The sequence below is a fragment of the Telopea speciosissima genome, chromosome 9 (assembly GCF_018873765.1).
Source record: "Telopea speciosissima isolate NSW1024214 ecotype Mountain lineage chromosome 9, Tspe_v1, whole genome shotgun sequence".
Taxonomy (NCBI): domain Eukaryota; kingdom Viridiplantae; phylum Streptophyta; class Magnoliopsida; order Proteales; family Proteaceae; genus Telopea; species Telopea speciosissima.
Window position 1 is genome coordinate 61,881,858 of NC_057924.1, and position 22,058 is coordinate 61,903,915.

Genomic DNA, 22,058 nt, shown 5'->3' on the forward strand with positions numbered 1-22,058 from the left:
TTTTTTCCTTAAATGTTTAATTGTGATTTTGTATTTTAGATTAATTCCATCAAAGAAATACAAAAGTCACTATGACATTGATATCAACTGATATGCCTTATATTTTCAAAAACCAAAAACGCGCCTAATGTACGAAGGTCGAGTTTGATGGGTCAGTGAGGGCTCAATATAACCACGCAAAACTCCTTCTATTTTTATTGATCATGTTGCATTCTAAGAGATAAAGTTTAATCGAGTTGAATGTTAATAAATCTAAAAAAAAATACCATAAAAATGCTTGATCTGTTATGGTATTTTCGATTATATTCAAAAAGGCATAGAGAAGAATGCTAACATTAATATTTACGACATTCAGTTTTACGTTGTTTTTTTTTTTTTAAGGGTTGATAAACAGTCATTCACTTTATTAGAAAAAATTGTTGAAATACAAGTTAGAATCAGTTTTCAGTTGCATGCAGATAAGGGTGTCAATTGGTACGGTATCAATAATTCGGTACGGTTTCAGTACAATACAAAAGATAGAAACTAGACACTGAAACCATACTGTATCGAATATAATATGTATTTCCAATACCGATGTAGTACTGATTCAGTATGGTTTCAGTACAGTATGTTTTCGATATTAAAAAAAAGAGTATGTTTTCAGTATTGAAAACAGTTTTTATTTGGTAGTGAAAACGAAGAAATGAGCCAGCCATAGCTTTATACAAATTTTACCTTCATCAATCGAGTATGGCTTGTTTCTGCGGGGATTTGTTCCTGATCCTCGCAACTTGGAGAATGTTCTACTCTATTGTATGAGGAATCATGAGTTTCAACCCTAAAAGCAATTGTCATGCCGCCTACAGCTATTAGTGCTAAGAACGATGGTGGCCAACATGTGCTTCGTCATGTGGCTCATCCCATCAATCAGTTGTGGCACTAAATGTTCATAACTCACTTGGAGCAATTGCACATTTGAATTCCAATCAATCATGCATGTAGTCAATGGTTATTTCTCCAAAGAATCCCCGACTCCTCACACTCGTGGTAACATAATTTTTTTTTTGGTAAATAGCATTCTATTCATCACGTGATGGACACATGGTGCTCGAAGAACAGCTCTCTGTCAATCATGGAGTGAATTTGGCTAAACCGTCGAACGTGGTAACATAATTTCAGTGGTTATGATATTGAATAAAGTTTAAAGAATAAAATGGGAAGGTGGGATAGTACCGTTATGAAGACACAAATCCATAAATTTAAAAATTTTAAATACTATGATGAAACTAAATGTACAAAATAGATATAATTAAGTTCGGTATACACTCGATATGGTAGAGGTGATTCGGTACGGTGTCGGTACATACTGAATGGTTTCGTCTTAGAAAGATACCTACCACACAAAGAGAGATACCATTTTCCCATATCGAAACTGTACCAAATTTGTACCAGTACGATTTCGGTTCCAATTGACATTCTTACATGTAGAATGCTTTATCTTAATTAGGTAAGGAAAACCCTAATCGATGTGTTTTGGTCCAATCTGATTTGTTGCACACTAGTCATAGCTTAGGTGAGTTGGTGTGTGCATTGGTGCACGAAAGGTGATTGTTTTATGTTCAAGGGCATCCAACTATGGTGATGCATTATTTCATGCACACTACTTTGCCTGCATTATAACTCTCAAATGGAGTCAACTAGGTGAGGAAAACCCTAATCGAGTGCTTTCCTGGAATTACACAAAGCTTGAGGGAAAGGGTTGCAGCACTCAACGGGAACAACTACAGGTCAACCAAAGCCTTCTTCACATGGCACTCATTGGTTTCCACCTCCAACAGGTTTTATAAAGGTAAATTGTGATAAGCTTTAAAACAGGGAAGCTCGAAGGGAGGCATTGGTTTGGTTTTCTGGACAGATGTGGGAAGGACCTTACATGCGTTATCTGCTCCTCTTCATTTCACTATAGCTCTTCAAGGTGAAGCTCTTGTCATTAGAATGGCAGTTTCTAAAGCAATCACCTTGGGAATCTCTCATCTTATTGTGGAGTCTGATTGCAAAGAGACATTTCAATACCTCCAAGGAATTCTCATGCACCCTCCTTTAGAAACAGTTATTGTCTTAGATGATGCTAAAAGCCTATGTAATTCCTTTACTGTTGTTTCGTTTTCTTTTATTCCACGGGTTCTAAATGTTGTTGCAGATACCCTAGCCAGGGGGTCCTTGTTTATCGTGTGTATGACAGATTGTCCTATTTCTACTCCTTGGCTCCAAGATTTGTTTGGAGCTCAAGGTCCCTCACATGATTATCAGTAAAGCTTCTTGTTATCAAACAAAAAAAGGAATCAACTAAAAGCCACACAAAAACATGAAAAGTTGTATTCACATTAATTGTTTACCAAACAAATCTGTACATTTATGGCAAATTTAATAGTTGGATCCATTGGAGATCTCTAAATTTTTAATTCACTAGCTAAATTTAGAATTGCCAAGGTGTAATACAATTTGTACATTAGGCTGTGTAGCCCACCAAGGTATTTTTGCTTTGTCTGTCCCAAATACCTACCACATTGCAGTTTAGTTGTTTTTCAAATCTTCAATTTTGTAACTTAGTTTTTTTTTTTTTTTGATACATAATTTTGTAACTTAGTTGGTTACCCAAATTTTCAAAATATAGAATTTTTTTAATGAAATTTTCAAGATATATTAGTCAGGTCATATGTACTCATTTGGTGAGTTCCTATTGAAAAGAATTTCACCACATGGCAATATACATATAAGAAATAGTAGCAAAGGTCAGTTTCCAATGGTTTGATATAACAGTTGGAAATTTAAAGAAAAAAGTATATATAAATAATGGGAACCATATGGAACATGTGATTCATTCTGAGATCTCTCTTCCACTTTTATAGGGACAAAGTTCAATTGAATAGAATGTTAGGGAAATTTTTTAACAGAAAACCTAAGATCAAGATATGGTTTTTTAAGGAATTTCTTTCTCATCTATGGTACTGACTTTTTATTTTGGATTAATCTCATCAAGGAAAATACAAAAGCCACTATGGTTTAATATCAATTGATGTCAGTGGTTAGCCTATAACTTCAAATAACAAAATAACCCCTATTGTACAGAGGTCATATTTGATGGGCAAAATCATCATGTTGATTTCTTGGTGAGGGCTCAGTATAACCTTGTAACCAAGCAAAACCCCTTCTATTTTTTATTGATAACTTTTCTTGCTAGGATGAAACAATCATTATCATTCCAATGTTGCATTTTAAGAGATAAAATTTAGTTGAGTTGAATTGAGTTGAATATTAATAAATCTAAGGAATACCAAATGTAATGCCTGATATTTTACGGAATTTCTGATTATATTCAAAAGGCTTAGAGAATGCTAATCTTGATAGTTACAACATTTAATTTATTTTCAAGGAAATTGAAGAAGGAAATTTATAATCATTTTTCAGTTAAATATGGAATACTTAATAATTTTACCTTAACTAAGCAAGGAAAACCCTAATCGCCATATTTTTGGTCCAATAGGATTTGTTGCACATTGGCACAACTTCGGTGAGTTGGTATTTACAATGGTGCATGAAGTTGAATGTCGTGTTCAAATACTTCCGAATATGGAGATGCATTTTCACAAAAAGAAAACTACGGTGATGCATTATTTTATGCACACTACTCTACCTTCTTTGTAACTCTCAAATGAAATCAACCAGAAAATTAAATCCCCACAAAAAAACACATGAAAACTTGTATTCACTTTAATTGTTTACCAAACAAATCTACAGATTTGTGGCATGCAATTTTATTAGCTAGATCTATTGGATATCTCTAAATTATTATTCACTTTCTAATTTAGAGTTGCCAAGGTGTAATACAATTTGTACATTAGGTTGTGTTACCCACCAAGGTATTTTTGCCTGCCTTTTTCAAATATCTATCACATTGTAGCTTAGTTGGTTTCCAAATCTTCAAGCTGTAACTTAGTTGGTTTCCCAAATCTTCAATATATAATAGTTTTTGATAAAATCTTCAAGATATATTGATCATGTCATATGTATTCATTTGGTGAGTTTCTATTGAAAAGAATTTCACAGCATGAAAGAGAGAGAGAGAGATCAATTTCCAATGGTTTAGTGTAATAGTTAAAAATTTATGAAAAAAGTATAAAGCATGGTGACAATATGATAAAGGTGGTTCACAAAATTTAGAATTAACACCAACCTAAACCTCACCCATTAAGCAGTTCAAAAGTATCAGCCCAAACCCTAAACTAGCAAGTTGGGTTGCCAAATGCTTTAGTGAAATACTGATGTAACATCAGTTTAAACATTCCGAACAATAGCTATGTCCTCAAACTGCCTGTTTTATTAATCAATACAAATGTGTTGAATTCAATTCTATCACGTTCGGAATGTTCCCTTTTTTATGGATAAGAAGTGAAGATCGAAAGTATTGTTAAACATTTTTGTCCATCTATAACTTCATATAAAACAAAAAAAAGGAGAAAGTTCTCTAGTCAAGCCACCTAGATAACATATGATTATTTGGGTGGCTAGCAGATAGGATGAGCACAAATTTGGTGGACAATTAGACTACCTTTGTTCACATGTCAAGTTAAATGGAATTGCATTTTAATCCGAACTATGGGAGGGTGTATGAGCTACAAGAGGGTGTGTGTATATATATAAATGAAGATTAAGGATTTAACACTTGAATTTTAGTCTAAGATCTAATTTTTGGCCAGAGACCATTTCCACATAGCACACCCACCTAACGTTACAAGTGACAAAACCATGAAACTTTTACCGTATCTTATACGCAAATAATCAAGGGAGCCCAGTCCCTATACACTTGAGGGGCGGTAGTAACTCTTTCCCTCATGTTCACTTTAAATGTCAATAACCGTCATGTGACAGATCAAATGGGGTGCAATTTCTTTTTTTTTTTTCTTTTTGGGTAGAAAATGGGGTGCAATTTTAGTGAATAGGTATATCATAGGTTTTCAGTTCACGTTTCAAGTCTTAGCTCTTTACCACGTGACAAAATAAAGCTTTGAATATCTAGGGCTATAAGAATGTGCATAGTATTAATTGGAGTGCCATAGGCATGCATGCAATGGAAGTATCACGTGAAATGAAAAAAAAATAGATGACTATATAATCCCTTTGAAATAGCTTAGAGATGAACTAGACGATTTTGTTCAATGTACGACTTATTAAACTTTACCCTTAACAGGTTTAGGTTCCTTCCATGACCTACAAAGGAAGGCCATATATGTCCTATGGCAGATCAAATGGGCACTAATTTTGTGGATAAGGTATGGGCAGATTCAAGAGTTTTTCGTCAAGGAGAAGCAAATCTCTCCCAATTATGGTTGGAGTTAGGGGAGTAAAAATCCAGTTCCAACAACACCATTAACTCAATTGTCTTATTTTGCCTTTACCAAAAAATAAAAAGCCTTATTTTGGTACAATGGATACAATGTTATATAAATTAGACAAAATGTCATACTATTTTGAAATGTAGCTTATAGCCCAGCTATCTGGTCCAATAGTCCAAACAATCCAATGACTTAACTGGTTTGGTAAATCTAGAGGGTATCCCTAAATCGACACAAATATCAGTCAAAAGGCAATTGGATAAAGTTGAAATTTTGTAGATAAATAGACCCTAAGGTTTTCCTTGCTAACATGTCAGATTTTAGCCTTGATAAAGTTTGCCAAGTGGCAAAGCAAACTAATAAAAAAATAATTTCTCAATTAAATGATTTAAGAAAATTTTTGAGATAGGGGCTCTAAAGTATCATACCAGTTATTCAATTAGAGTTTTCACCATGAGATTGCCATTATATATTCTCAACCAACCAAAGGCATCTTGTTTATTATAATATTAGCGTCTCGTGTAGTACAAGAGATACCATTTAAATCATTATGGTACAAAAACTTGAATACACTATATTTAAAGATCAAATATATACAAAAGGGATTGTCTTAATGACACTTCTATAGGTGTATTTAGAACATGTAACTGTTTTTTAATTGACCATTGTTTTATTTTCCAAAGTTTTTGAATTTGGGGGTAAAAGAGGATTTTCAAAATTTTTTTTTTTGGTTAAAAGATTTTCCAAATTATTTGAAAGTAACTTACAGTTGTGTCATTGCAAGAGTTGTCATTGTCTTGTACGTTTTCGAACACACATGTGAAATGTCAAATTTTACCCTCATTGAAATAAAAAGTGTATTAAACTAAAAAGGCAAAAAATAAGATAATAAATTATTCGACACAGGTGCCAAAAAAAATCCCTCTACAGTATAAGGGAACACAATTTTTATTTTTAATAAGTATATTAAGGAATTGGAGTTCCAATGGATTGCACATTGCCACCGGGGTCCCAGGTGGTTAACAATTGCTTTAAAATTTGTTAGAAAATGTCAAATTTCTTAAGACTAGTTGAAGAATAAAAATTAGGAGAAAAGAAAATTCATAGTGGAGCACACAAACGTGATTGTGATGATACTATATTTGATATGAGACCAATCAAATGTGTCCAGATTTGTCTAAATGGTTAAAACTCCAAATTATTTGTTTGCAAGGTACAAAAGCTGTCCGCGTGGGAAAAGGTTTTCCACACTTTGTATAAGAAGATGTCATTTGTTGAGAAGGGGAAACAGTCCATGACCAATGAATAATAAAAAAAATGCAAATACAGAGTATATGATTATATTTGGTTCTAAAATTTGACAAGAATGCAATCCATATGGCACCCATGTAAATTAACAGTTAAAATTACCACATCACTTTTTAACATGACAAAAGTTAGGTGAGCTGTACATGAAGCCCCTCTTATGCAGGCTGTCTAAAGAACCTTAGGGACACACATATAAGCAGCCTTATCCAACCCAACTGCTAGTCAAGAACTGTGCCGAACACAACTATGCCCCAACCTGAGTCCCATCAATAGTTCAAATTTGCTGATTATAGTTTCTTAAAAAAAGAAAAGCTTAATTTCGCAGGACAATGTAGGGGACACATAAAACAGAGGAAACGAAAATTAAAATGGGGGAAAAGATGTGCTGTCTTGGTCATAAACAACGAAGTACAATGAACTGATTAAAGCCACAACACTGCCGCAATTCTTTGAAAAAAAAATCACAAAGATATATTTGGTTAGCAAGAAATGAAAAGAAAATTAAAAAAAAAAACATAATAAGACAAAAGTAATGATGATAAGAAAGATTAGCTTACATGTGTTTCTCTCTCTTATTTTTCAAAATTTTTATTTTCTTTTCTTACCAACCAAACATGCCCTAAGTGATTTCCAATCTGTAACAAATCCAATGAAGTAGATAGACTCCCCTCCCCTAAACCAAAAAGGGAAAAAAGCATCAATAACAAATATAACTAAAGATTAATACAATGAAATTGTAGAGGTTTGATCTTTGGGTGTGAAGGCAACTAATATTACAACTCAAATGATGTCGACTACTTGAGGAACTTCTGACAAATTAAATTGCTCACTCGCGCAGATAATACTATCCAAGGTATAATACCAACCTGCATACAGATTAGGATAAAGGTTAGAATAACCAATGAAGAAAACTACTTGGGTTGATTTGAGCTATGAGCCTGTGAATCAGTGGTGAACTGTACTTTTTGAACATGTTCTAGAAGTTCGGGATTCAAACCTTCAGGTCTAATTAGTTTTTGACAGTAAAATAGAATACATAAATACAATAAATTTAATAAGTTAACCCATCTATAACAGTTTAGCCATTCAGGCTCACAGGTTCAACCATCCAATAAGGAATGAATAATTGACTAGTCAGCACCTTCTTTTTTTTGGGGGGGGGGGGGAGTGATTCACTGTTTCAAGGTCGGGGTGACTGATCACGAATGCAGCCAGTCTGGCCAGGAGGAGTCAAAATGCTGGTTGGTATTTGACAAAACAAATGCCTTGTTTGCATGCATGCACAGACACAACAGAAGCACAAATACATAAATACAGACAAGACAGAACTTGGATCTTTACCACAGCATTGCCATTTACAGGACCTCCAGCACTCCACGACAGTTGCTTCCCTGCATAAACAACCATAGATGGAATCATGGAGACAAAGTGTTTCTCAAACATTCCATGCATGACAGATTGAGTGGTGAGACCAACTAAGAGAGTAGGCAGCTTAGACTTCGATGCTTGGTACAATACCTCACAAGTGGTGCTAGTTCTAGTGCACATCACACCATGCACAAAATTTGGAACCCTACAATATAGCATATCCTACTCCATCTTCAATACAGAAAAGGATCCCCCCCTTTAGGTCGGGATCCCAGCTGTTGCATGGCCTTAGCATTTTCCATATCTTATGCATCGTAAAGCTTCATAAAAGAAAAGCATAGTTTTGACAAGCTTTAACAACATTTTACGAATGTTTTGAATAGTGTAGGATCGTTGCTTCCTGTATAATATAGACATAATACCCATATAATTTTTTTAGACTGGGGGGTGGGGGGGGGGGGGGAGGCGGTGGAGTGGGTGTAGAGGAATCTCCCATCTTAGGTCCAAAACTAGGGGGAAATAATCAATTTATTTTTAACTTAAGCATAATGCACATTGTCGCACATACATTTCATATGCATAAAATTATCAATTTGTGAACATATACATGTATTATAACATTTATATTATATATTTTGAGAACCAATAATATGGAATTTCTGCCACATCAAATTTAACAGTTTGTATATAGTGAAGGTGAACTGCACTGCTGAAGGATTGTTCCTTAAAAAAAGTAAGAAAAAAACTTCCCACTTCCCTGTGGATTGTATGTAGAACCAGCCAATTGCCGTTTAGTACACCAGAGTTTGTTAAAACGCATTTCAGTTTGTTATCTAAAGTAGGCATGTTGAAGAGAGCTCTTTGAAATTTAAGCGGCCAATTTGGCACATCACAAAATGGAATGGTGGAATCGGATTTATATAACTGATCCCATGTGGTTGGATTATACTTTGTTGAAGTCAGTTGGAAGATCTATATATTCTAATTACAAGTGATTTACCATTGCACTTACCAGACCTCAAAGAAATACAAAACCTCCAATAAAAAATGAAGAACAATTGCAATCAAGAATGACTCACCCAAAGGTTGCAGAAGTTGAGGAGAGAATGTAGCAAGAGGAATGCCCCAAAACCAGAAAATCAATGCAAGATATGTGATTCCCTAATTGCCATCAACAATGGAAACTTTTAAAACCTCAGCAGAAGGGAACTTGATTAGTAACTTACTTAAATGCACAGACAGCTACCTTCAAAGCCATTACAGCTTTCAGATATTTATCATGGGAAAATATCTTTTTGTTTTGCATCTCCTGACCTGGAAAGAGTAAAGCTGTCAGCAGCTCATGCTTCATATGAAAGGGAAGAGAATTATGACATAGGAAAAGCATGCAATGTAAAGCAACCCCTATGCTATGAAAAACAATGAAGTAAAACAACACATTCATTACATAAAAATTGCCAACATCAAGAAAATATGGTCTAATGTTTTTTATTTTTATTAAAAGTGAGTAATATGCACAGCATGGAATCGATTGTCGATTATATAAGAAAACACAAAGTTACAATACCAAATCTTGAAAGATCAAGTGAAAATAATCTCCATAAGCACTGAATTGACTCCCTTGAACTCTTTCAAAACCAAACCCCTCTAGTTTGTATGAAGTTTTTCTTCCCACGAAAAACAAAAAAAAACCCAAACCCCTCTAATGATCTTCACCTAATATATTTGCAGTTTCACGGAAGAACATTCCATTCCCCATTAAGTATTTCCATACACCCCAAAAAATTCCATGGGGAATCATTGACCATATATTCCTTATTCACCATAAAAGACATGGCCATTTGATGGAAATATGTTTTGCTTCTTCCAGGATGACCCGATCAGTCCAAAGCACCTCGAAAAAGAGAATCAAATTGCCCTAGTCGTGAAACAATCAAGAAAAATATGATAAGTGTTCTCCTCTTACTTCTTACACAGGGCATATTTATTGCCCAAATGAACTCTATGATTTGCAGATCGTCTTACTTGCATTCATTTCCTTCCATCAGCCCTCCAGAACACACAGAAGGATCTCCCCCAAACCTTAGAACAGCATCAAACATTCCATCTCTATTTGGTTAAAATCTGTTCTAGATAAGGGACACCATACAATTCTTCCACCCACAATTTCTAGTTAGTTGCTGACAGGAAAGTCCTTAGCAGGGATTGAGCGATAAGCCATGTGTACCGATCACAAAGCATCACCTTCTAACCCAGTCATCCTCTCAAATTTTTTGTTTTTATTTTTTCCTAGGAACGAAAGTAGAGTATAATTTAAAATTTTTGAAGAGTCAGAGGCATAATATTTTCAGTGGTTCATTTTTGTAGCACAAAGTAATTGACTAATATGGTAATTTCTCACAACCCCCTCTCTCTCCCCCCCCCCCCCCCAAAAAAAAAAAAAAGAAGAAGAAGAAGGTAATGGTTCTTTCTCTCCTTTTATTGTTGCATATTATATTTGTATTAGAGAAGTTCATTATCTTGAAAGCATAAAACACTGTAATATTACTCTCAGCATTTTAATAAACATGAGGACTTGTTTCACCAGAAACCCCCATAGAGAATAAGTTACTTGTATAATGCCAACATCATACTTTTCTGAAGTTCCTTCTCCTTAGCTGTCGCTGTCCTTTTAAGTTTTGCTGCTTGGGCAAATGTTGATGGCCTGTGACCAAAACGGAAGCAAACAGTTATTCATATTGAAAGTGTACCTGCATGCTAAAACAGTATCCTTTAACAGAAGTAGAATAGTATTTACTGTACTGTGACATTTTGCCATCCAAACTGCAAGAACAAAAAGATTACTGATGTAGATCGAAGGAGGTGGAAGAGAAGAAAGAACCAGCCAGCCAACCAGCCTAGGCCTTTGGGCCCAGCTATTGGTCCACTATCGTAGGCCAGATTTAGGCCCAATACTAAATGTTAAACAGTCCATGTGTGGGAGACCTTTATTAGTTTCTATTTTGCTTTGATCTTCCTTATGTTTGTAGTAGTTATTATTTAAGTGAATGTTTCCAATTTGAGTTGGATCTAGAAGTTAGATCTTAGCTAGGATTAGTTTCCAATTTTATTTGTTCTACTATTTTGTAGTGGTTTCCTTTTCCACGCAAGGGGGGAACCTAGTTTCTGTTTAGTAATAAAAGAGGGGGCTACTACACCACCCCCACAATTTAGCCAAAAGAAAAAAACAATGGCTTTGTGCTGTTCTTCCTTGTGTGATGCAGGAATTTGGAGAGAGACAGGGATCCCTAGTGAGATGCTAGTGGAGCTGGTGAGAGACTAGCAAGGTTGGGTGGGAGGTTATTCCAAATCTTCATTCTTCTACTTGTTTCTTTTCTTTCATTCTGTCCTGCGCATCAAGTAAGTGTTAGAACTGATTTATCTCTCTTGATCATTGACTGTTTATGGATCGCATCAGAAAACTTAAGTATAACCCCCACTGGCATCTTTTCCTATTGAGTTACCCAATAGCCCTTTCAAATTCTGGTTTATTACAAGTTTGCCATTCCTCATTGAAAATTTGTGTTAAATTACATATTTGCCACTCCTTGTAACTTGGGTATTTGGCATTTGGGTGGGCCATAGTGAACCCAAGAGGGTATTTTGACCCAAGGATCGCATCATTCTTATGCTATTTATGTTGCATATTTGGCTTATAACTACATGCTTAGAGCTATGCAGTGTTCCCTGCTACTGGAGAGCTTTCTGTGGTTGGTTCCTCAAGATGGATCATGAGGCTTTTTGATGGGAAATCAATTAGCTGTATTCAGGGATAATATTTATCCCCACTCCATTTAAAATGTAGAGTGAAACATCCTGAAACAATTAGTCAAGTGTTTGTTACAGAAAACAGATTTTCCGAGGAAGGAAAGAATCCTAGTTGAAGTAGGATCTCAAAAATATAAGGCTTGTGTTTAGTTTTAAAGACTTCACAGTAATCATAGCATAGGCTAGAGAGTGTGCAACTACACTAGGTTTAGATTTTACAGGGCTGACTAATCCCAACCCCCCCTCCCCCCCCCCCCCTAAAAAAAAAAAAAAAAAAAGAGGTATATTGAGAAAATATGAAACAGTAGGCAAAGAGCACCACTGCAATCAGTGTTAGTGCGTTTCAACAATTCAACTGCTAGGTTTAGGATGGTGGTGAGGACTAGGATCTGGTGGCTGAAATTGAGTGGACAAGTATAGAACAGCTGAAAATTTTGGTATGGGACTCATATAGAATGTAAAAGTAGAAGAAGAAAAATAGGGTGCCTCAGCAATTATGGAGATCTCTAGTAATCAGCGGCTATAAGAGCTTGAAGCCTTCAACTCTGATCAATTGTTCAGCCATGCAAATGTACTGGAAAAAAGTGGAAAATTTGAAGGGAAAAACATAGGGATTGTGTAATAGATGCTGAAAGTAATGGTTAGATGAACAATAACTCAACTAGGGTTTAGTGCAGCAACAACAAACTCCAAAACACTTTGGCCAGTAACCCCAGGAGCAGAAAAGCAGGGCAGCAACTCAACTTTGATTTCATTAACAAGTGTTCAACACTTTGCTGAATGGAAGATAGATTATCCTGCATCAAACCCCCTCCCTTAAGAGATGGATTTTAGCATTTCTAACGATTATAACGTCCATAGAATCATCCTATTTTTTAAGGTCCCCATTTTCTACTTTTTAATATTTTTCTAGGATTGACATGGCAGTGATGGCTTAGTTTGTGGTGAGCTACCAGAATTCCTTAATCATCCAACTGTTACTCCAGGTGAAAACTCTGGATGATTCCCAGCATCTAATGCATGGTTTACAATTGTGTTTGGTTGCGAAAATATCTGGATGTGTGCATTGATGCAGATGTAACATCAATAGATGAGAGTATCTGTAGATTTGAAATTCTGTCAGAATAACTGTTTGGTTACCCTGATTCTGAAACCTGAATCTACCTAAAAAACTGTTTGGTTACCCTGATTCTAAAACCTGAATCTACCTAAAAAACTGAAGCGGCAATGGCGGTTTGCAAGAGTGACGTTCAGTTTACTACAGAATCCGGTGAGGTTTGGAGAAATATCATTGGGAATTGAATTAGGGCCACTGCTATAGAGTAAATTGCATTTGCTGACGCAACAACTTGGCAAAGATTTTCAGATCACTCGATACTTTTCCATTTCCTTCCCAAGTTTTGCTATGCAGTCGTGGAAGTTGGTCTCGCCTGACGTAGAATTGCATTTACAGAGTATTCAGGAAAGAAAAAGAAAAATAAATACGAAAATCCCAATTCAAATTCAAATTGCAGGAATCTCCCATACTGATGAATGATTCAATAATGCGTGGAAATGAGAAAATAGGAAAGATTTCAGTCGCTGGGGCTTGTTCTTGCAGGAAAGGATTTAGAAATCAGAAAGAGAAATGGGTCTTGCGTAACAGATGGGTTTGATTTTGGGAAGAAAGTGGGACAGAGAGTATTCGGTCAGTGGATTATAAAGTGGAGTAAAAAAAGGGAAATGGAGATGAGAGGTTTTTCGAGAAAGTCTCTGGAAATCAAGTGGCAATGGCGATTTGCTGAGGAGTGCCGGAGATATTGCAGGTACTTGAAGCGGCAATGGCGGTTTTTCGATGGAGCTCTGTGATTTGGTCTCCCCTCTCTCGATATTATGTGAATATCAAGAAACAAAAAAACATGAATCTCTGGATTTTACCTCATGAGGTAAAATCTTGAGATTCAGCCTTTTAGGCTAAAAGATTGAATCTTAAGATTTGGTGAATCTCAGGATGTAAATCCGTTTTTCCAACCAAACGGTTAAAAAAGTTGAGATTTATGCGCCCACAAATGTAACACCCACAGATTTACGCAACCAAACACAATGTTAAGGTTTTCCTGTTTCTCACAAGGGAAAAAGAACACTGCCTGGCAGAGTGGCTTCTATGCCCAGACACAGCCCAGGGAGAAATGACCACTGCCCCTCGTGAAATGCAAAAATCCCATCCCTGTAGATGCTCCCACGCGTGCTGTGATTGGCCCCTGCAACTGTCGCAGGGGCCATGCTACCAGGCAGAGAACCTCTTCCCATGTTGTTGGACTTCGTTATTTGTTGTAGGAAGTAGGATTCACCACACTATTTCTACTAGTAATGGGATTCAAAGAATGATGAGAAAAGAAATCAAAAGAGAGAATACAACTTGTTCTCTTTCTGGGCAGAGTGAAGCCCAGTGTGAAAACGGGGTAATTGTAAGCAGTAGGTTTTCAATTCTTTCAATGAGCATGAGAATTGGACACGGATGACCCAATTGGAGTTCAAATAGGGTACCAGGAATGGATAGGAAATGTCAATCTAGAAAAATGACAGATGGGGGAGGGGAAGTCTCAGCTCTTTACTCGACCAACTGCACGTTTTGATTCTTGAATAAAGTCCTTACAGGAGTTTCAAACATAGGAAAACAGATGGAGCAATACCACATCATGTAGCAATAGCTTTTAGAGAAATCACTTTATTCATTGGCAACCCTAGATTACATCACTTTTGTTCCTATTTTATCGACAATATACTCGTGGTGAATTAGACTTGGGCTTACATTGATTTCCTCTTCGGGTGGAATGTAGTCAGGACTATACTTACTATAACTTCAGATTGAGCTGAAAATGACATCTGTAGCTTACCACAACAAAGAGAGCTTAAACAGGCTCAAGAATCTCTATCTACAAAAGAAGCTGAACTAAATGCAGTTCAGGTAAGTCGATCCTACGAGAGAGTCCTACATGTGTAACTTTTACAGGAACCTAGAGTTGAGAAACCTAAATCCAAACAAGAGACAACCACCAACCAATCTATGGAAGTCAGATGATAATTGGAGTGGTGTTTTATGGACAAACCTGGAACCGGGAAATTCTGACAGGGAAGGGTATCCATCCCCTGCTAAAAACATGAGGATTATTTCATGGAACTTGTGGGGTCTTGGTGATTCCTGATATCATGACCAAGTAGAAAATCTTTAAGGGGATTTTAGGTTTGAGATTGTTTTGTTTATAGAAACAAAGTTACATTAATGTAGAAGGAGTTCATCTAAGAACCACTCTACAGTAGGATCGATAATAGTTGCAGCAGAACACCAAAATAGAAATTAAATCAAAATTAGTAACTTAGTGGATAAGGACCAAACCAGCAGTAGGAATGGCTCCAAATTATGATCGAGTGAAGGCCTAGGCAAGGTGGTTTGTGCTCCAAATATCAGCCAATTCTAATGGCTGGTTGTGAAGTTATTCAAGTCTGAAGTTTGCAGCAGTCCTTCACTTGATTGTGTGAACAGCAGCAGCAGTACTTGATGATGATTGTGGATTGATTCAATCTTTAAAGAGTTTTCCAGTAGCAGTTTATTGCAGTCAAAAGATGGCAGTAACAGTATGGGTCGATTGGAAGAACCAAAAAAAAAAATAGAAGGATAGATAGAAAGGGGGACAGGGATAGGAGGGGGGGTAGGCTATCACAGCCTTGGGTCGCTCACCCACAGCTCTCTCAGCTGTTGAAAGGAAAAATCTTTCTCAGAATTGGAGGCAAGCATTGCTTGTAAATTTCATTAATCAATTGGTGACTCTTTCTTACAACGGATGCCAATTTTATAGCTTAGGCAAGCTTAAAAAAAAAGTAAGAAAATAGAAACTTCCTTAAATAAAATAGAAAGTACGAAAATAGAAACTACTAAGGCTTTATAGGATCCAGCCTTCTAAACAAACAAGGAAACAAAAATAGAAACTAACTAAAATTAGAAGCTACCTAAATGAAATAAAATAAACTTTCTAAAATACTGAAAATAGAAACTAAACTATGGCAGCATTAAGATCGAATCTTTCTCCACTTGATGGGCCCACAAGATCTTCTAAAAAGCATCCACACACAAGGCAAATATGGACAGTGACACTGTTCGCGTGGACAGTGACACTGTTCGCGTGGACAGTGACACTGTTCGTGTGAACAGTGTTTTGGCCTTGTTTTCTTCATATTTCGATCTACATCATTACTAGATTTGGATCTTGAGATGGTTGGCTATATATGGGGTTCCAATTTGATGGATCTTCAGGTGGATCTTGGACCTGCCTGCTGAAGAAAATATTGGGGGTTGCGCCATCTTTTGGGGCAGTTTACAGCCCTCATAGTGTTAATGAAAAAGTTGAAATATGGGAGGAGCTCACAGCTATCAAATATCGGAAGGGTGATATATGTTCAAAGGGTTTCCAGGAGAAAGGAGGAGCTCAGAAAAAATTTATAGTCCCTACCCTTTAGATATGAGATTACTTGGCCAGTTGGCAGGAAGTTAGGGTATTCTAAGACATGATTCAGTTCTGGTGAAATAATGCTTCGGTGAGAGGTTGGGCTGGCTATAGATTTTACAGGAACTAAGGAAGCGTAAGGAGAATTTAAGAGATGGAACACAGAATTTCTGATGATTTTGGAAAGATTAAGTAAGACTTAAGATTTTCTGTTTCAGTCCAAGTTCACAAGAGATGGAGTTATCAGAAGACTGGAGAGGAGCTTCGTGGGCATGTTTGATATGAATGACTCCCTCCTCCAGGTTTAAAAATAATCTTCACCAACTGGCATTTTGAATCTCATCTCAAACGCAAATATTTTGTGGATTATTGTATAGATGGAATGAGATGGACAAAGCAACAGAAGATTTCCTCAGGGCTCTCAATAGCTGGTCATTGTTCCCAGTAGACAGGCATAGTCATATGGCCTTTTTTTAAATTTTGGTAGAGCTATTCTCTGATCATACTTTACCTGAACGTCCTCATATTATTTCTAACAAAAATTCTCTTTGCCTTGAGAAAAGAATAAGAAAATGAAAAATAAAGAATGTAAAACTATCTAAAAAAATATTTAACTTCTGAGCTATGAGACGGTTTAAAAACTCAGAACTTAGCACAATAAGACAATTCAATGGAAGACTCTGTAAATGAAAAATAGATTGCACGTTATCTATATGGTGGTCATGACTGTATCAAATTATGTTGATATCATGTGATCTTATGCTTGCTAGCTACTTAATTGAATGATCTTTTCAAATGACAGCTAAAGGGAGAGTTTTTAGTTAAGTTGTGGAAATCTTAGGCCCCAGGTGGAAATAGTAAACTTAGAATCTTGATTTTTTTAATCCTATTCCAACTAGCCTACAAGTATAGGTAGTCATGCATCTCACATGTCGAGTACTGTGGGACTGTCTAGTTTTTGTATGTGGTATATGAGTTGATAATTTCTTTCAAAGCAAATAAAAGTTATGCGCACCAGAGAAATGTTTAAGTCTTCAATTTTCCTACTAAGTTTTCTTCACTCTTATAAAACCTATTGCTGGATTCGGCTACCGTACACCCTGCAATAGCTTTAGTAGTGGAATTTGTTGCTGGTTATACATTGGGAAACTACTTTTACACCTGTTGCTGATGTATTCTTATTATTCTCCTGGATTCCTTCATTTTTATTTTCAATTCTGCATTGTTAGGTCAACTGCTGGAATCTCTCAAGTTGCTGAGAGAATCAGAGAATACAATACCTGCCACCATGTAGGGATTGTTATTGAGGTTAGAGCTCATAATTGAGTAGGACCATCAGCTTCTCCAGTGTGACTTGTACTGCTACTGGTAGAGACAGCCCTTGATATTCTACATCATTCTTAGTATTATTGATGTTATTCTTCTTCAAGATCAGGTCACAATATTGCTTTCTATTTTATTTTGATATTACACACTAATCATTGTGCATCTATGAAATTGTTATTGATTTACTGAAATCTTGAGCCTTGCATTATTCTTCTACTTGTGCTTCTCTAGGTACCCAATCCCCATAGAATAAGTGCTGGTAATTGCAAGACCTTTCATTTTCATCCATTTCCTCTATTTTTCCATTGAAAATTGCTGAGTTACACCAGCACTTCCAGAGAGAAGGAGCCCAACTATTTATATTTTATTAGATGTTCGAAGCTGATGATTATCATGGATTATCAACTCCATGAGGTACTTTGCCAAAAAAGAGGTTCCTCATGAACCTCATATATGCCACAATTTACATTGATTTGGACTAAGAAGCACCGAAAGCATGCATTCTGATGCAAAAGAAGTTTGACATAGCAAAGGTCCACCAATAGAATAAAGGTATTTGAGCCCCTTCCACTAGGATGACCACTTAATGATTTTGCTCTTACACTCATGGCATCTAGAGCTTCCATTCACCATTGACAAACATTGTCAACTTCATGGCACAATTCCATGCCTCACATATAGGCCCTTCCAAATAACAAAAGTTCAGAATTCACATTCACCATAGTGCAAACTCAAGAACCTGCCCAATAAAGAGCATCCAAGACCCACACCAAAAATAAGATGTAAACAGCTTTGTCAGACAAGCAGCAACACGGTGCTCGCATGTTGAACAAGCAGAATTGAACACTCTATCCAGTCCACAGAAATAACCCAAAGAAAATTGTTCTTTTCAAATCAAACTTGAAATGGTATGGGTATTTGGAGATCAGATAGAAATTATTGTCAAAGGAAGGCATTCTAAAATATAATCCTAGATTTCAAGTAAAAACAAATTAGAAAAAATCCTACAAATCATGATCAGATAAAGTTACTTGATGTTTGAAAATTCAAACTAGTATTGTATATTTTCTACATATGGAAAAACAAATAAATTTTACTGTTCCACAAGATCCATTTAAAGGGGGATATAGAAGCAGAAAAAGGCAGGGCAGCTAATTCAATTAAACACCTACTGGGATAAAGCACTTGCTTCTTTTAGAAGTTGCTTTATTTCTGCACGCAATTTGATTTCCTCTGCACTCATTGAACCTTTCTGGAGGGGACCAAAAAAAAAAACATTAGGAAACATTATATATACCAACATGGAGAAATTTATGCAGGACCAATGCAGTTCTGAACGTAGGAAGTGGAGATATTTAATTGCAAAAAAATATGCCAACAAGATTTTAAGGGCTCTAAAAATGTTTAAAAAGTTGTGTACTTAGGATTAATCAATGATATTTGTTGATTGTAATGATCCAGAACTAATTATTTGATAACATTCTTTCATCAGAATATTCCAGTTGTTTAGAGTGTCAAACATTATGGTCAAATTTATCATTGATGCTTATCAAAAGCAAACAACCATGAGATACTGCTTTGAGACCTTATAACAGATCATCTAAAACTAACTACTTGGCTAGCATCATAAGGTCTAATATTCCCTCAAGAAAATGGAAATAAAAGAAAGAGTTGTGGCTTCCTGGACATCCGACTGAGAAAGGGCTTCCTGTATAGCCCAAATATCTGCCATGTGGCCGCTCAGATAGGACCCACATTTTGTGAACAGGTAACCCCCAAGTTCCCCTGCTCACACGTCAAATTTCAATCCAAATGGAGTTCGCCATGAGGCAGAACAAAGTTTTGAAAATCTATGAATACCAAGAGACACTAATATATGGACTACCAAGAGGGTGGATATCAATACAAGGATGCATGCTAAATGAGCAAGAGCTTTTTAAGAAAGACGCGGAACATCGGTCTCCATGACAGAAAAGGGAAAATGAGATATTGATTCAGTTGGAGGTCGACTTTCAATGAGCAGAAGTAGATGCACAATCAGAGACCCTGGATTGACTGGGTTAGTGGTCAATATCTAATCTGTCTCTCTTTTTGTTGGAGAAAAATAGGAGAAAGCTGAGCTCATAACTTCTATCGTAGCTTGGTTTTTATCTTAAGTACTCGAAAGCCCAGGCCCCAGCCTCTTCTTTCTCTTCTTTCCCATTTCTATGAAAAAGACCAGCTATGCTAGTAGACTTCCCTGTAAAACAAGATGTCTCAGTGCTCTTCCCTACAGGTTTTAGCTCACCGTGCATCTCATAATTATTTGATTCCATCCGAATTACCTCCTCCTCCTCCTTTAGGACAGGATCATCATTTCACTTGCTTTTTTACCAGGTTTGCTACCCACATAGACTATGTGTGCTACCGACTCACAAGTAACAAGCTACGGTACCAAGCCTACTACAACAACTGCACCTATTTACTGATGCTACCATTGCTCCTGCTCCTCTGGATTGACCGCACCTGCTATAGAGGTACTGATTGAAAACAAAGAAATAGGATTCCTGCCACCACCGCAGCCCGAAGAGAGGATATACATGCGAGGGAATATAGTTGAATTAAGCTACAAAATTTGACATGTGGCCAATCCTGGCATGCCCTATTTATCCAACAGCCAAAATTGCCAAATCATCTTTCAACATGGCACAACTAGGTGGGCCACCTAGAGATCATTTTTTCCTATTTGGGTCGTGCAAAGAACCTTTTTCTGAAAAGGAATAAAACAAATTTGCTCCAAAATGCTAATTTTTTCAGCTATCAATTCGCAATACATGGAATCTGATTATATACAAAACTATAAATGTTGACCCTTTTTCATGGGATAGGCAAAAGAGTTGGGTTAACACACAAAATAAAAAGAGAAAGTAAGAGAAGAAGAGTACATAAGCATAACATGATAAAAGCTATACTGGTCCAAATGCAAAAATACAATTTAAGCAGAAACAATTATCTCAAATAGTCTTCATAACATTAGTAAATAAACAATACAGAAGTTCTATAGGTTCACCCACCTTGCCAAATCACTTCCTCCTAGAAGCAAACATACATAATACAACACGGTCTTCCTCAAAATCTCTCTAGACAAGATACGAACAGTAAAGCCGGACCATCAGTGCATTTTTTTCAATATTCGGCACTATTGTCCCACTATGAAAATGTCAAATTAGATGAAGATGTTGAAGTGCAAACACAACACTTGCAAAGAAATTTAACTCTACCAAAAGAAAAACCAAGCACTTCAACAGTGGGTAGCCGAAACCGAATCTCAAATCCGTGGGGACTTGATGAATATAAAAAATGTCAAAACACTCAAAATGAATCGGCCAGCTCAATGAAATTTTGCATCTTAATCGACGGGAACGCAATAATAGATTGATAATTGCTCCAAAACTTATATTTCACGTACACAAACTTAAAATTCCCAATAAGCAGAAATGAGAGATGTCATTCCGCTATAAAGTAGAAACCCTAGAAATTTGTAAGAACGCACTTTTGAATTTGACAATGAACGTTAAAAAGATAATCAGAAAATATTTTACCTTCTTTAGCAGGTCCAGACATTTTGGGATGAGATGGAGAACGAAGACGACGAGGAAAACCAGAGGAGCAGCGAGAGAGCTTCGATCTTTCAAGGTTTCGTCCATGCTTTGTCAGCAATACTACTTGTGTTTCGATCTGTTTTTTCTTGTGATATATGGATCTGAATGTCTAGACCCTAGAGGAATTCTTCATCAGAAACGGTGATTTTTTAGCAGAGGAGAATTTGGAGGGAAGGGCGCAACTGTGCACACAGACCGCGCAGGGACTAGTAGGGACCGTATCGAGAATCAGATTCCAGTTTGTGGTACCGAGTCTACCGACTAACGGTCAAATGGGTCCCACTGAAGTGTGGAATCCTACAAGGCTGTAAGCCAGTAACTGAGCTCGACCTTATATCACTGATTGATCACATGGTCGCGTTACGAATGAGGATTGAGCTCTACTCTAGGGAGCCCAGCGCGCCCAAGGGGCATCTAGTCGTTGGGCTGTGCTGCACACATCCTTGATCACATAGTCGTATTACGAATGAGGATTGAGCTCCTCTCTAGGGAGCCCAGTGCGTTCAGGGGGCATCCCGTTGTTGGGTTGTGCACACATCCCTAGGCATGCATTGAGATGTGTGCAGCACAGCCCAACCCTTGGATGTCCCCTGGGTGTTGGGCTCCCTCGAGAGGAGCTGGATCCTACACATGATCAGGAACGGGATTAACCCTACAATGCAGGTATGTCAGTAGCCTGGTTCTTTTGAAAACCTGACCAACCTAAATGGCTAGAATGTTAAAAGTAGGGGTGAGCCTAATCAGTCCGCACC

The 22,058-nt window shown here is 36.8% G+C and overlaps 1 protein-coding gene across 1 annotated transcript; it reads right to left on the reverse strand.

Moving 5' to 3' along the window:
- Positions 1 to 7,323: 7,323 nt before the first annotated feature.
- On the reverse strand, positions 7,324 to 21,482 carry LOC122638540 (protein GET1). The gene is made up of 7 exons (XM_043831378.1): positions 21,247 to 21,482; positions 18,838 to 18,917; positions 10,685 to 10,755; positions 9,298 to 9,365; positions 9,131 to 9,212; positions 8,025 to 8,074; positions 7,324 to 7,549 (listed from the first exon to the last, which is right to left on the reverse strand). The coding sequence occupies exons 1-7, from the start codon at positions 21,349 to 21,351 to the stop codon at positions 7,478 to 7,480; spliced, it is 528 nt and encodes a 175-aa protein (XP_043687313.1). The 5' UTR covers positions 21,352 to 21,482; the 3' UTR covers positions 7,324 to 7,477.
- Positions 21,483 to 22,058: the final 576 nt, after the last annotated feature.